The 16599-nt window shown below is 35.6% G+C and overlaps 1 protein-coding gene across 6 annotated transcripts in view; it reads left to right on the top strand.

Annotated features, from left to right (window-relative positions):
• cux1b (cut-like homeobox 1b) overlaps positions 1-16599 on the top strand; it is a 497544-nt gene that overhangs the window by 353301 nt on the left and 127644 nt on the right. For 3 of the 6 annotated variants that reach the window (XM_039756580.1, XM_039756585.1, XM_039756584.1), the window contains exon 16: positions 15803-15883. The exons of 2 other annotated variants lie outside the window; for them this stretch is intronic. In XM_039756580.1, the coding sequence (XP_039612514.1) occupies positions 15803-15883 (81 nt within the window). The remainder of the gene's footprint in view (positions 1-15802; positions 15884-16599) is intronic. One more of the 6 variants, XM_039756582.1, reaches the window with a different exon arrangement.

Here is a 16599-nt window from a genome sequence, read left to right as displayed (position 1 = left end):
CAGAGCCCTACTGACATGATTCCACTGCCTATTATTATTATTATTATTATTATTATTATTGTTGTTATTATCGTAGTATCTTCCACAACATGCATGACTTTACATAAACGAAACAAACACACTGAGTTTTACAACATGTGGACTAAATACTACTTAATTGCATGTGAACATTCAAATTTAGCTATAGCAAGCTGAAGTTTGTAGACTGAGACTTTTTTTTTTCTAACCCGCTCTTCATTTTGTTTGTTTTGTGAATGAGAGGAGGTAAAGGTAGTATTGTAAAACATAACATGGTTAAAGTGCTTACAGAAGTCTGTGATTGCTATGAAGTGTGCTAGTGGAGGATAGTATTTAAAATCTTTGCTGTTTCTTTTAGTGTGAATTACATTTTTTTTTAATTTAATTAATGCAAGACAGCTTCTTTTCAGCCCCTGCTGTCCCAAACTGTACGGTAATATACTTGGAGTGCACCTTTACGCAAGTTGTTACAGAAGTCACAAACTTCCTGCAGTGCAAACAAAGAGCAGCAGTGGAGGCTTGTTTTATCAGGGAGTTTAACGTTTACATTGAGAAAGGAGAGTAATAAACTAAGAAAAAAGAATTGTAGAAGTTGTCTTGTACATTTTGACAAAAGGCAACAAAAGCTACTTGAAATTCAGACCTTTTTTTTGGTTCTTTAATTAAAATGAACATTGTTTCAGTTTGTATGGTGAGCTTGTTTTTAAGTGCAGCAGCTTACATTTTTAGTTGGAAAAAGAAAAGAAAAGATAAAGACAAATTTGAAATTGTTACAGGCTGGTAAACTTAACCGCAAAAGGTGTATTTTACTTATAAACCTGTTAAGCATGTTAGTCTTATGTCTTCTGGATAAATTACTACTTTAAACTAGAGTGTAGTACCAGGCAAGGATGCCCCTTGTCACTACTGCTTTTTGCAATCGCCATTGAGCCACTGGCAATTCATTGTCGAAATGCTATTGAGATAAAGTGGATTATCAGAGAAGGACTGGAACAGAAATTTTCTTTATATACAGATGATATGGTACTGTAAATATCAGATGCACAAAATACTGTGCCTGCAGTCCTAACAGCACTAACAGAATTTCAAAATATTTCTGGTCTCAGAATCAATTTGAATTGAAGTGTGCTCTTCCCAGTGAATTCTCAAGCATACAATATTAGATTGGACACCTTCCCTTTTATCATTGCAGATCAGTTTAAATACCTAGGGGTAAACATCACAAGTAAATATAAAGCTGTTTATCAACAAAATTTTGCTGTCTGTATTGAAAAAAATTAAGCAAGACTTGTATAGATTGTCAACCCTTCATCTCACTTTAAATGGAAGAATTAACATTTTTAAGATGAATATCCTTCCTAAGCTTCTCTTTTTATTTCAAAACATTTCAATATATAGTACATCAGTAGATTATTTTTTTAGAAATGAGATTCAACCATAACCTCATTTATTTGGAATTCAAAACATCCACGTATCTAAAGTGCGACCCTACAAAGACCTAAGGCAGATGATGGCATGGCTCTACCTGACTTTCAGTTTTATTACTGGGCAGCAAACATACAAACTATAAAAAAACATGGACACAAATAGATGAAAATACACATGCTTGGCCTGCAATGGAAATAAAATCCTGCAGTACTTCTTTATATTCCTTGCTATGTACCAATACAAGTTATTGCCAATATACTAACAACCCAATTGTGCTTCACTCACTCAGAATAAGGAACCAATGTAGGAAGTATTTTAAGACAGAGAAGCTTTTATCTGTGGCACCTCTGCACAAGAACCACCTTTTTCCATCCTCTCAAACATATGCAGTTTTTACTGCCTTGAAAACATTTGGGATTAAATCACTTAGAGAGCTGTACAAAAACAATGTCTTTGCATCCTATGAACAATTACACTCCAAATTTATCTTTCCAGCAATACATTTCTTTTATTACCTTCAGATTTGAAACTTTGTTAAACAGAAACTGTCCAATTTTCCTCACCTCCCACCTACCTCTATGGTGGAAAAAAATGTTGCTCAGTCTCAAGGACTCAGACAGCATTTCAATAATACATAAAACTATTTTATAGTCCGCCTCTTTCAAAGTTTCAAGAGAACAATGGGAAAAGGATCTCTTACTCAACATTTCAGAAAAGGAGTGGAAAGTAGCAATGTCCAGAATTCGCTCAAGCTCCATATGCACAAAGCATAGAATTATTCAACTCAAAATTATACATCGAGCACATCTGTTTTGTTTAAAATTGTCCAAAATGTTTCCAGGGCAAGATCCAACCTGCGAACGCTGCAATCAAGTTCCGGCCTCACTAGGCCACGTGTTTTGGGCCTGTACCAAATTTACATCATTTTGGACCAAAATCTTTAAATACCTTTCAGACAGCCTTGGAGTCACAATCCTTCCTAATCCACTAACAACTGTGTTTGGTGTACTTCCAGATGGGCTTAAAGTGGAGACGGACAAACTGTAATTACATTTACTACACCATTGGCACATACACTGATCTTGCTCAATTGGAAGAATCCTAACTCACCTAGGGTCAGAGGGTAACTATTTGTAACTGGAAAAAATCAAATTTGCACTTAGAGGATCTGTACAAAACATTTTAGAATAAGCATTTAAATTGATGAACCAGATTCTCTCCCCTCTTTTACTCCATTTATCTTTATTCATTTATCAATTTATCTGTCTAGTATTTTTATGGTCACTGAACAATAAGCCTACAGAATTTCATTTTGTTAATAAAAAATTAACAGTTAACACCTGTGGTGTTAATTTTCTATCTACTCTATATATATAAATATATATATATATATATATATATATATATATATATATATATATATATATATAAATATATATATCTCCTAAGCCTAAAAGTGCAACGATTTTATGTGACATTTTTATGTCACTTTTTTGTCGCGCTTTAAATTGGGCTTATTTTAAAACCTACATATATACTGTATGTTTGGTATCATTCTTTTCCGAATTTATCAGATTTTAATGTGATTTTGTTAGATTTTCAGATTCTTATTCTGTTTTTAAATTATAAACTAAAAATATCAAGAATTAACATCTTGTGAGACGAGACTTTGTGCCAAGAGATTTAACCACGCCCGGTGCCAGAAATAAAAGACAAAGAGTAGGACATCTACTGTAAATGCTTTTACATGTTCGAAGCTCCCCACAAGATGGAGATCATGCGGCACGGCTGCAGCAGCACTCCAGCAGCAGATCGAGGAAAGAGGAGGTAAAAAAAACGTTTTCCATTGTATCACTGTTTAAGATGGGGTTTTGGAGGAGCAACCGCATCTCCTTGGGGTGTGTTCAGCCCCCCTCTTCACAACGTGAGCGGTAGAGACGCGAAGTGGCTGGCGCATAGCGCAGGCCTGGGGGATTGGCAAGCAAAATGGGCTGTGGGTGAACCCCCTAGTAGTAATTAAAAAAAATACCAAAGGTAACATAGAAAATAAGGCTTCTATTCACTTCTGTGAGTCTAATTATACAGGAGGTTAGTGTAAAATGTTTTTTTAAAAGGATAATGAAAAAAAAATCAGTGTTTAAATTGGTCAATCAAGTAGCATTAAATTGACGATCGGTTTCAGCCTTAAAAAAATAAAGAATAAAAAAACCTGATCAGAACATTCCTAGACACAGTGTTACAGCTGTATAGACTTAATTAGGCGTGCAACTGAAAAGGAAAGAGCAGGATGGGAAGGAGGGAACAAAGTTGGGGCAATATGAAGGAAAAAAGGTAAGAGTAGCAATTAGACAAAAATGAAGGGAGAGACTAAAAATTCAGCTGCTTTTCAAGACCTTTAGAAACATGCATTTCCAGGCTGAGAATGAGCTTGCTTTCTTCTGTTTTTCTTTGAAAAGTGTCTTTGAAACCCTGTGAAAGAATGCACACACATTATATATATTTAATGTTTGTTTGTGAAATCTAATTAATCAACGAAGACCAGGGGCTTCATGTATAAACCTGTGTGTAGAATTCACATTAAAACATGGCATACAGACGAAAGTGGAAATGTGCTTAATCACAAAAAATTCAGGTGCACAAAACCGTGCATAAGCCAATTTCCACGCACTTCCACTCCATAAATCCAGGTCAGCGTGAAATGTAACACACGTGCATGAGCCTGCTGCCCCACCCTGTCTCCTTCCAAAATTTTGCATATTTTAATATGCAATTGATATAAATATTACTTTCCATTCTGCATTTGGTTAAAAGACAATTACAAAAGCGCGTGAATTAAAGGAATTTCAGTGAATGTGAAGCAGAATCAAGGATAAACATTATTTATTGGCTTAAGCAGTGGTATAAGCAACAAAAGCATGATGGAAACACTCAAAAGTTCAAGTTCAGAAAGTCGTACAGTACCTGAAATAAAAAACAAGTGATCAGATATCACAGTCAATGTGAAAAGGTGAATCGTAGCCCAATGTTTGTTTATTCAGTTTCAGACAATATTACAAAAGCTGACCCCTTTGCGATGGTTAGGTGGTGATGTTCCTGCTGTGCCAAGCATGTCTTCAGGTGCTTATTGCACATACACTTCTGCCTCAGAAACCGCCGGGCAACCATTTGATGGTGGGCAGACAGTCACAAAATGCAATAGTGGATGCTGTAAAAGGTGTGCTCAATGAACTAAGGAATATAAGGGCTGTACTATGTGATATTGACCACAAATTTAATGAATTGTTTAAAAAATAAATACTGCATCTGATTACCTGTTTTTTACAATCTGCTAATTACATTCAAACAAAGTTGTAATGCTGTCCAATTTGACTGATTATTTGGTGGGTCAGATTCATCATAAATCATCTCTTCAGGTACTGTACATGCACGCTGCAATACTCTTTCTGTGCACTATAGAGCAGCACATTAATATAATGCAAATGCTATCTATTTACTGTAGCAGTTGGGGGAGCTACAGCTCCCTTGAACCCTCAGGTACCACGCCAAACACCAGGTAAAAGTCTAATAATTATTATTTTTATTATTATAATTACATAATCATAAATAACCAATAACAATAATCAATCCTCCACTCCCAGACGCGTTGCCACCCTTCCTCCCAGCTCAGCTCCGCGTCTGGGATTTCCCATGGTCCTTTTATATCTCCTGACCCAGAAGTGAATCCACCCTATGGTCCATGAGATTTCTTATCACTTCCGGGTTGGATACAAAGTCTTTTCTTCACCCCGGAAGCACATCATTCCTACTGTTCATGTGACCAGGACGTACTTCCGGGTTATAGGGCACGTAGCACTTCCCAAGCCTCCCTATAGCGGCTCCTGGTGGTCCCCATGGTACCCAGCAGGGTTGTTTATAAAAACTACAAGGTCCATGAGGCTCTGCTGGAATTCGGGGAACCTCCATGCCGCTGTTAGGGCTCTATTTGGCTGCTTGGAGGTGTGGTCTGGAATATATAGCCGGCCATCCTTCACATTACATAAACAAATTTATTCTCTGAAGGTGCCTTTATAGTAGTGTTTGTGCTGAACACCACAACAGATCGATTCTCTGCTATTTATCCTTGAAAGGACTGCTTGCCCTTTACTGCACTAGTTAGATTAAACACCCGTGACTGTGCAGAGCTGCCATTTTTATAGGCACCCCTGCTAGTATATGATGTAATGTCAGCTCATTCTTTTGGTGATTCATCCCTGGCTGATGTAATTTGTCTGTTGCCGTTGCAATAGCAGTGTGTGTGCAGTTGACCACTCCGATTACATTTGTAAAACCGGACGTTGCGGCGAAGTACTCTTTGATGTTTCCCAGTTCAACCACAGTGTATTGAAATCTTGTATATCTTAATGACAAGTGTATAATACCATCCTATACAGCTGGCATGGCGTGACTAAGTGTTGATTGAGAAATACCTGATCTTCAACAGGTTCACTTTCAAAAGCTCCTGTGACTAAAAACCCAAGAGTGGACAGAACTTGCAAAGAAGCAGATAGAGCAGAATTCCTTAAAGTCTGCCTTTGGCACCGGTTCAGCACATAGCTGCAAGAGGATAGCTTTTAGAAATTGAAATCGACTTAGAAACCAGTCATCATCATCTCTAAATATGCACTCTCTTCTGACTCTTCCATTTGCGATGTCTTCTAACAACGCTAAAGCAGCCATGGTAGTTGGAATAGTTTGGCTATGCACCATTATATTGTTTCAGAATGATTACAATAAAGTGAACTAAATTTGTTAACAATATGCAATTAATTTCAGTGTATTTGATAAAACCCGCATCATAGATGTGATTCTATAAAAGATAAGCAGATATCAGAAACAGTAGCACTGCTTTGAATCTGGGTGCTGCCAGTTTGCAAAACTGAGCAGAAATGTGCGTATGCAAGGTGGGACCCTGCTGTGAAAATGTGTGTGGCTTTACGTCAAGTTTAGTTTTTACACATCTCGAAGTGAGCGTGGAAACAGGCATACACAACATTTACACGAGGCCCCTGATGTAGGCACTTTTAGTTATTATTAAGATGGATAAGTTAATTTCTGTCCACTATCTCTATTGTTAATACAGTATGTTAAACTACAAGGTTTGTGTCTAGACAGCCTTTTTGATTTTTATATTGAAAATTCACTTGCTTCTTGTTTTTATGCAAGTTGTTACCTATATTCCACTTGGAAGTGCCATGTATGTTATGCTAAGTGGCCAGTCAGAAATCCCCAGTCCTGAATTGTTGGTATTGCTTTTTCTAATTTTGAGTGTATGATGTTTTCTTTGGCAGTGTGTCTACTGTTTTGCTGTGGTTTTTGAAATGTAATTGTGGCATAGTCATCAGTGCTGATACCTCACAATTCCATTAGGCTGGCATCAAATCTAATATCTGGACACAATGACACATTTTCTCTGAGTTTTTCCCTTCTTTGTTTCTCCTATATGCATGTTAGGTAAACTGTTTGGTAGGTATGCCCATTGACTACCTAGCAACCCAGCTTGGGTTGTTTAACAGTCATTTGTCTAGCACTGTTGTGATGGGCTTCAGCCCCCTGCATCCCTTAATTGGATTAATGTATGGTTAAAATTCAATGTGAATTTTTCTGTGTATTTTTGCACAAAGCTATTTCACGGGATAGTTACTGGTTCCTATTAATAATTTTCACATATTGGGAAGTGCTCAAAGCTTTGCCCAGTAGGAGAAGACTAAGGAATTGTTATTGGATAGGCTAAAAGGATTACATCTGGCCTAGGAGCATCTGGGAATTTTCTGGGACAGGTTGGAAGAAATTGTTACGGCTAGACTATCCTGGTCTGTCAACATGTCCATAAAAACTTACAATCTCTCTGCTTTATCATTTCTTCATCCAAAACTTGCCTCTTTAAAAGCTGGCACATTCTAAAATGTTATTGGTGTGTTTTGAAATTCTTGTGTGGCACAAATACATATGCATGCACTCCTGTATATTATATGTTAGCGTGTCAAGCATCAGACTGATATGTGCTTAACCTTAATTATAATGAAGTTTTGCCATTAATGTGGCCATGTTTAACATGGTAAAAATATTGTTGCATTCAGAGCCGGCCAAGAAGCAAACACCTCAAGCAGCTTTTTAGTCAGGGTGGCATTTTAATGTAATTTTTTTAAACATTATGAAACAATAATACAAAAAATTAAGAATGTACCTGTCCTGAAGACTTACATACACATCCAGTACCATATTTATATACTACCTTTAAAAATTTTATGAAATATAATTTTCATTTAAAGGTTTAACATTTCATATTACACGGTTCACAATGATATGCCACATGTGAATACGTGGCTCTGATGTTAATTTTCTTGATTTATACATACTGACATAGGTTCAGGGGCATGGGAGAAAAAGGTTTGGGGGGGTTACGGCAGGCCTGGTGCAATGCTAAAGAAAAGTTGCGAAGGTAAAATTTAAGCGCTCTCTTTTTTTTTCATTTCATTTTTCTGTAAGAAGATCAATTCAATGTCATATCCCATTAGTGCTAAATAAGTTATCTTTAAGTGGCATTATCATAAAATAAGTCCCTAGTATCTCTGTATTTAACTTAGTGCTGACTGCCCTAATATAATGATAAAATTCTACGAAACAGAAATGTAATGATTATCCCTACCCGTTATTCCAGTCTGCAGTATCTTTGCTAATTTATGCAAAGAATGCAACATAACTATCCAAGCAATGCACACTGTCAGTTGTTATGCAAGATGGTAGCTATGGAAGTCTTTTTTAGTGTGCCAGGAGCAAAGTTGTAGGTAAAGTAGTGTTTTGCAACCATTTTTCTCTGGTGGCATGTTTTTGTAACCCAGAAAATCTCAAGGCACACCAAGATTCTAACAAAAAAAAAAGTATTAAATCTATACATCTGCTAAACTATCCGATGGTGTGGAACAGGGGGACAGCAAAAAAAAGCAGCTCTGAGATTGATGTTCGCAGACACAGCACTTGTGGGGAGTATAATTTTCAATAATTGATGGTGATGAACAATTAATAGTATGTTCATTCTTTCATTTGAATCAGTCTTTATCAGTGCATTCAACGTCTACAGTTGTTTCAGTCATTTTTATGTTATGCCAATTTGAGAATTAATACATTAGCCTCGTTCTCTTACTGCCTTCTTTTTATCTTGAAAGGCATTCAAATTCAGGTTGTTCTTGCTCACATAGTATTTTGATAAAAGTTCAGGGTAAAATAATTGTTTAAGCTTAAACTATGCCATTATTTTTTTTAATTCCTTTGTGGTGATTCTACTTCAATTTTGTGATTCAGTGTTTATTTACTTCATGATATTTGTATTAATTATATAATTATATATTTTAATGTTAGATGTTATTAATCATAATTACATACATTTATGTGATTACATTTTTTTAACTGATTTCAAGCCCTAATCAGTGGAATGTGTACCATTTTGTCCCTTTGCTCCAATACTCTTCTTTCCTATGCTGAATTTATTTAAGAAAAAAAGAAAACTTGCTTTCATGCCTTGGAATATATAAACTAAAATCTCTAGAATTTGACCTTTTTTATTTGCACAAGTTTTTGACAAAAGTAAAACTTAACCCCACTTCTTCTCCAAAGTTGATTGTGGATTTTGCATGGTTGCTTGATGAAGATGTTGACATGTTTGTGTGGTTTTGGCAGTCATTACACATCACAGCAGTACTTCTTGCAGAGATCCATTTCTTTATGGAAATATCTAGTTTTGATCCCAGTGACAATAGGCAAGTGTTTTTGGGAGTACCCCATAGAGATGGGGCTTTTGGGGGAGTATAGTAGCAGATTGCCTCGGGTAATGAAACTCTGAATATGTCACTAAACCTATATGTGCTTTTTTGAAAAATTGTACCATAGTTGAGCACTGGTAAACTGCCTTTGAATAATGGTGTTTATTGTAGAATGTTGCTTTATTAAAGAAAGCTTTTCTGTTTATTTGTGAAACCAAATTTACTGTGGCTATGCTAAATTGGCAAGTTGGCCTTTATAATGAAGTTGAAAAGAATCAAGCAGAACTAATTAAATGTAGTAAATAGATTTTCAGAAAGGAAGATAAACATCTAGCACTGTAACTCTTAAAAGATGTGTTAGTCAGTATTTTTATGGTCAATTCCGATACCAGATTTTTATTATTTGTTGGTTCACTAATTTAAAACAAAAAAAAAGACTGATTTAATCTGCACCATGCACAAAAACCATTTGGATAACTGAATAGTATAATGATTAAATGTAGTATTTTGACAGTGATGTAAATTTCAGATGATGCCCTATTTAAAAAAGAAAGTTACCATTTAGCAGAGTAAAAGTAAAACAGTTCTAAATGTCTTTGAAAACAGCAAGTTATAGAGCCTTTCATTTTCCTGTAGCCAGAAGAAGGCTGATGATCTAATACAATTGATTCCATTGCAGTAGCAACCAGTAAACAAACAGCACGGGGGGGTTGAAACTTGTACATTTTTTATATTAAATTGTTTAAATAAATTACTGTAGTAGTCTCTGTAAACTAGAGTCCACCTATAACTGAATGATATTCCTGTTTAATTTAAGTTTAACAATTCAGTTGAAGGTGAGTGATTCATAGAAAGGAATTGGTGAGAGTGTAGTGGAGAACAGTTTTTAGGCACTGGCTGAAATATAGCCCTGCCCTGACTAATCTAACGCTCAGTTAATTCTCATTAACCTTCCTACTTTTCTTACCTTCTTTATATACCTCTTTATATATTTATTTTTAAATAATATCAGAGGCATGCTTTAGACGCGAGTAAGATTACTAAATAATTATGGTCTCTTTATGTCAAGTATTTAAAGGCAGCGCTAATTGAATTCACACATTAAGTATCTCACAAATACCTTGTTATTTACCATTATATTTCGGGATATGCTAATAGCCAAGATACAGATAATAGGTTTGCCAGTATACATAATAGGCTTGTTTAACCAGGCCCTGATGGCTGCCCTGTCGAATTTTATAAGAAATTCTCCACTCGGCTAGCTCCCCTCTTATTAGCAACATTTACAGAAGCTAGAGACAATCAAATTCTACCACAAACTTTTCACCAAGCAGTAACCACCGTCTTTCCTAAACAAAATAAGGACCAATTTCACTTCTGAATAATGAATGAATGAATGAACGAATGTCTCGGAACACATACAAATTGGTTTACGACCAAAAACTGCCAAACTTTTGCATCTGTTCACGACCACACACTTGGTATACGAACAAGCCAGTTTCTCTTTTGGTTTGTGCACGCTGATGATTTCCGCATGTGTTCCATCTCTCTCTCTGTGCAGTGAGAGAGAGAGAGACAGAGAAAGAGAATGACACACACGCAAGAGAGACACACACACACACAAACACTAGCACGTGCACTCACGCGCACGCGAGCGAGAGAGAGAGCTGGACACATAAGACCGAGAAGGCAGTTAAAGAATGCACCGGACTTGTTTTTAAAGAGACGGATTTGAGCATTGTTTTAACCTCGTATTTAATGAAGAATTTTTTCTATTGGATTTTAACCTCCACTTCACTTCTGTTTACAGCGATCGGTTCGTAGCGTGCATTGTTGCACTGTTACTTTTCTTGATGGTTTATTAAATTACGGATTTTTCAAATGTTCATTTTTTTCCCCTGTCCTTAAAACTCATTAAAAATAGTGTTTTTAACAAGTGGTTCATAGTGCTATAGCGCAAACTCTTGCAGTGTTAGTTTTCTCTGTTGTTCAAGGTTTTCTCAGAGTTATTCAATGCTTTTACATTTAGTTTACTATTATGCTGTGCATTTTATGGTATAATTAACTATATTTGTGTTTAAAAATATTAAAAAATATATATTTACATACAGTTTGTATGGTCTGGAACGGATTAATTGTATTTACGTACAGTACAATCCTATGGGGGAAATTACTTTGGTTCACAACCAAGCTGAGTTTCCACTGTACATCAATAAATCATTTTTTAAGCAATTAGATCCAACCATAGCCTCATTTATTTGGAGCTTAAAACATCTACGCATCCAAAGAGCGACCCTACAATGACCTAAGGCAGAAGGTGGCATGGCTCTACCTAACTTTCAGTTTTATTACTGGGCAGCAAACATACAAGCTATAAAAACCTGGATATGGACACAAATAGATGAACATACAACAGGCTTGGTCTGCAATAAGAATAAAATCCTGCAGTAGTACTTTATACTCCCTGCTTTGTGCCCCTATAAATGCAAGTTATCGCCAATATACTAACAACCCAATTGTGCTTCACTCACTCAGAATAAGGATCCAATGTAGGAAGCATTTTAAAATAGAGAATCCTTTATCTGTGGCACCTCTGCACCAGAACCACCTATTTCAACCCTCGCAAACATATGCAGTTTTTAATGCCTGGAAAACATCTGGGATTAAATCACTTAGAGATCTTTACCTAGACAACGTCTTTGCATCCTATGAACAATTACATTCCAAATTTAACTTTCCAGCTACACCTTTCTTTTACTATCTTCAAATTAGAAACTTTGTTAAACAGAACCTGCCCGATTTTGCTCATCTCCCACCTTCCTCTGTGCTGGAAAAAAACATTGCTCAGTTTCGAAAACTCAGACAGCATTTCTGCAATATATAAAACCATTTTACAGTCCCTCCCTTTCAAAAATCCAAGAGGACAGTGGGAAAAGGATCTCTCACTCAGTATATCAGAAAAAGGAGTGGAAGGTAGCAATGTAGAGAATTCACTCGATGCACAAAACATATCATTATTCAACTCAAAATTCAATTTCGAGCACATCTGTCTCGTTTAAAATTTTCTAAAATGTTTCCAGGGCAAAATCCAACCTGCGAACGCTGCAATCAAGTTCCAGCCTCACTGGGTCACATGTTTTGGGCATGCACCAAATTAACATCATTCTGGACCAAAATCTTTAAATGTCTTTCAGACAGCCTTGGTGTCACAATCCCTTGTAACCCATTAACAGCTGTGTTTGGTGTACTTCCAGATGGGGTTAAAGTGGAGAAGGAGAAACAAACTGTGATTGCCTTTACTACGCTACTGGCACATAGACTTCTAATCCTAACTCTCCTCTTTTAAGTCAGTGGGTAACTAATGTTTTATACTATTTGAAATTGGAAAAAAATCAAATTCTCACTTAGAGGATCTGTGCGGAACGTTTTCAAAAACTGGCAGGATCAAATTAATAACATTTTAGATTAAGCTCTTAAAGCACTGAGGAAGCAGATTCTCTTCCCGTTTCTTTTTCTTCTCCATTTATCTTTATCCGCTTATTAAACTCATCAATTTACATATGTTTACTAGCTTTAAGTTTTACTCTGTTGGCCATACTCTCTTTCTTAGGGGTGGGGGTTGATTTGTTTTCAGTCCTATTTTCTGTAAAAATGTATCTATTTGTATGGAATGATTACAGTAAAATCATCCATCTATTATCCAACCCACTATATCCAAACTACAGGGCCACGGGGGTCTGCTGGAGCCATAAAATAAATAAAAAAAAAACCCCATTGTGTTGTTAAACATAATACTAAACAATGGACATGCACTTAGCAAGTCTGTTTTACATAAAATTAGGAAAACTAGGAAAATTGGGAAAAACTAACATCTAATTATGGACAAATCTGCTGATTATGTCTCAAGGTAACTTCTGGGTCTGTTAGTTACATGGTAGCTTTCCTATATTAAGTCTTTAAGCTTTTCTATTTTCACATGAATGTTCAGTTGTCCCCTATGCTTTACCTTTAAGGGTAGACTTCCTGCAGACATATCCAATTTTTTTAACTAGCCCTTTTGAACAAATAAACTGATTGTCTAAGCAATATTATAGATGAAAAGAGGATGACGAAAGTAGTGATGGCCACAGCTAGAAAATTTCCATCTACTGCATGTGGGGATGTCACAAGAACTGATATTTCAGTACTAATTCACTACCAAAATTCAAAAATGTATTGGTACCAGCTTTTTTTAATAGTATTGGTAGTACTAAGAAAGTTAGCACTGCACTCATGTATAGTAAGTAAGTAAATTGTAGATAGTGCAAGTAGATAGTTTACTCTGGAAGGAAAAATAATACAAGAAAAGCCTATTAATATGACATATACCATGTTAATAAAGATATATCATCTGCAAAACATGCAGTTACAAGGAGAATCAATACAACATAGTTCATTGCTAAATATGAATCTGCAAACACTGAATTTATGTCACTCATTTGGCTTTTGAGAGCAAACTACCATTCATTAGTATATGCCGTAATTAAAAGTACACATCATATATTTGAATGGTACATTGGAGAATGTAGTGCTGCCTCATAGTTTTAAATTTACTGAGTACAGGTTAAAACAGGCCTTTGAATTTTAAGTTCTTCATTTGTACACAAACATAAGAAATAAAGTCTAATCACTCATGCAAAAACCTTGAAAACACAAAACAATGCTGCTTGACATGAGTTCTGAAATAAAGGATTCATGTAAAACTGAAAGTTGGGGCAAATGTTCAAAAAAAAAAAGGAGTGACAGATTTGGAAAATTAAAAGCACCATGAGTTTCTGATGTTTAAAAGTTGAATTAATTTGATGCGCCTGTTAAATGTTACTGTTTAGTAATATTTTTTAACTAGATAATTATGCAAATATAAATCTCACAATAGCAAATATAACAAATTTAACTGATTAGTTTACTGACAAACCAGACTGTAAAAGCATGTTTTTACAAAGGCTGCTTTAAAGAGTCTGTTTAAATGGAAATATCTGGAATTGTAATTGACTAATTCAACAGTCCATATATATTTATATTTAGTAAGGATTTTAAGCATTAGTTTCAGTTACTGGACAAAAAATGTCAGAGAATACATTTAGATTGTTCACATACTAAGATAAACCAGGTAGTTCATGATATATAATCCTTTATATGCGTTTTGCGTTTTGATATTTATGAATGCTAGTAATTGTTTACTAAAATGATATCTGTGAATTTCCCCTTGGGATTAATAAAGTATCTATCTATCTATCTATCTATCTATCTATCTATCTATCTATCTATCTATCTATCTATCTATCTATCTATCTATCTATCTATTTGGGTACCTACTCAATGGATATACCAATATTTTAAAGATATTGTTACTGATAGTATTTATATATTTTATATTGTAATGCAGAAAAAGGCAAAATATTGTTCACTTCAGTAAATGGATGTACAGTACTTTAATAAAAAGACATTCAATGGGATTTCTGTTTTTGCCGTGGTATTGAGTATTGTTAATTTTCACTGGTTTTGATATCTAATACAAAAATGTATTGTGACATCCTTAACAGTATGTGCTGCTAACTGCAGTCTTTGTAAAAGCAGACTCTTTGTCACAGACACCTAAGGCTGGTGTAATTCAATCATTGATGGTCTCCATTTGTTGCTCTTAAATAATAGCAGATCGTTCGTACTTGTTAAAATTTGCATATATTGGTCCCAGACGCTACGGTTGTGTACCACTGGCTTGAAAATGGAAATCGTTTGACAGTCTAGCAGTATACTAATGAGAGATGATCCAGTGTCATTGATGTTGTTTCACTAGAAAAATCTTTTAATTTGAAAAGTTATTGATCAAACATAAAATATTAATATCATCGACAAATGTAATTTGATGCAAAAGTAGACATTTAGTGTAGAGCTTGAAGTTATTTGATGTTATTTGTTCTTTCCAACTACTGCTTGGAATAGTTGCCTGAAATTTTTGATGTGGCTATATTTTTATGATGACAGCAAATGTAATTTTCAACCTCACATTGCTTTATTAAGGGTGGTCAGTCAGGGCACTCGACCAGTGCAACCATAGCTCAGTATTTAGAAACGTTGTCTAGAATGACAACGCAGCAGACTTGATGGATGGGATTGTCGGTTGCTTACTGTAGGCATGCTACCTCCTACATCTTGGTCTTGAATGGTTTGACTTTTACTAAGTTGAACTTAATAGATTTATTTGTATTGCTCTGAGCATGCATGTGAATTGTCTCGCTTTTGAGCCATCTGCAACATTTCTGAAGTTACTATGGTGTACACCATTTAAATTGTGTTTTGCAATTTACTTCAGGATAACTGTTAAGTCAGTCCATGTACGGAATTTAATAGGCTTAGTTGATTCCAAAGGAGACATGGATTTCAGTGGAGAGTGGTAGCTGTTCTCTCCTTCTATTGAACATGAGACATGTTTTCCTTCACCTCCTTCAGTTTCGTTTTTTTTTTTCCCCAACCCCTCTTTACTTATTTTTTTCTATCTGTTGCCGCTTGTTTTTCAACAGAGAATCCAGGCCAGACCCTGAACAGAGTGTTTCAGGAGATACCGAAAAGAAGAAATGGCTCAGAAGGTACGTCGTGGCCAGGTCTGTTTTTTGCCGTCACTTATTGTGATTGGAGTGTGATAAACTTGTATTGATGTATTTTTTGGCTTGCCTAGTCTTTTCATTCTGGCCTGGAGTCTGCTGAAAAACAAGGACTTGAACAATCAAAACAAAAAGTAATAATGGAAGCAAAAGGGGTGATGGACCTGACTAATGGAGTTGTTTTTCACAGCACATAGGTTTAACAAAATACATGTCTATCTGGTCTCCTTTCAGGTCTGGAAATAAGAGCCCAGTTAAGTTTTCAGCTTTATAATAAATTTTGCCTGTACACAAGATTGTTTGACACTAAAACATTTTTCTTCAGATTGGCCACAGAAACAACTAGTTCAGCTGTTTTTCTCTTTCCTTTTGACATATTTCTTAATCTTTCTGGATATGATCTGAAAAATCATTGTGAAAGCAGTTTTAAATGTCCGGGTGTGGTTGGCCCTTTTTCTCTTTCCTCCCCAACTATCTTTCTCAACCCCTGCATGTCTAATCCAGTCTGAGTTCTTTTTTTGTCAAATACATCAGGGTGATATCTGATGAACTTGAAAAGAAACAGTTTATAGATCAAATTATCTCAAATACATCACTTGGCTGCTCTTTAATTTGAATTCCTAAAATTTTTCTACCCATATGACATAGGACAGTTTTCTGTGAATGAATGGTGCCCTACAAGTGCTTACAAAACCCAAAACCAAAACTACAGCTCC

This window comes from Polypterus senegalus, chromosome 6 (assembly GCF_016835505.1).
Source record: "Polypterus senegalus isolate Bchr_013 chromosome 6, ASM1683550v1, whole genome shotgun sequence".
Taxonomy (NCBI): Eukaryota; Metazoa; Chordata; class Cladistia; order Polypteriformes; family Polypteridae; genus Polypterus; species Polypterus senegalus.
This window is presented reverse-complemented; position numbering and strand designations above follow the sequence as displayed.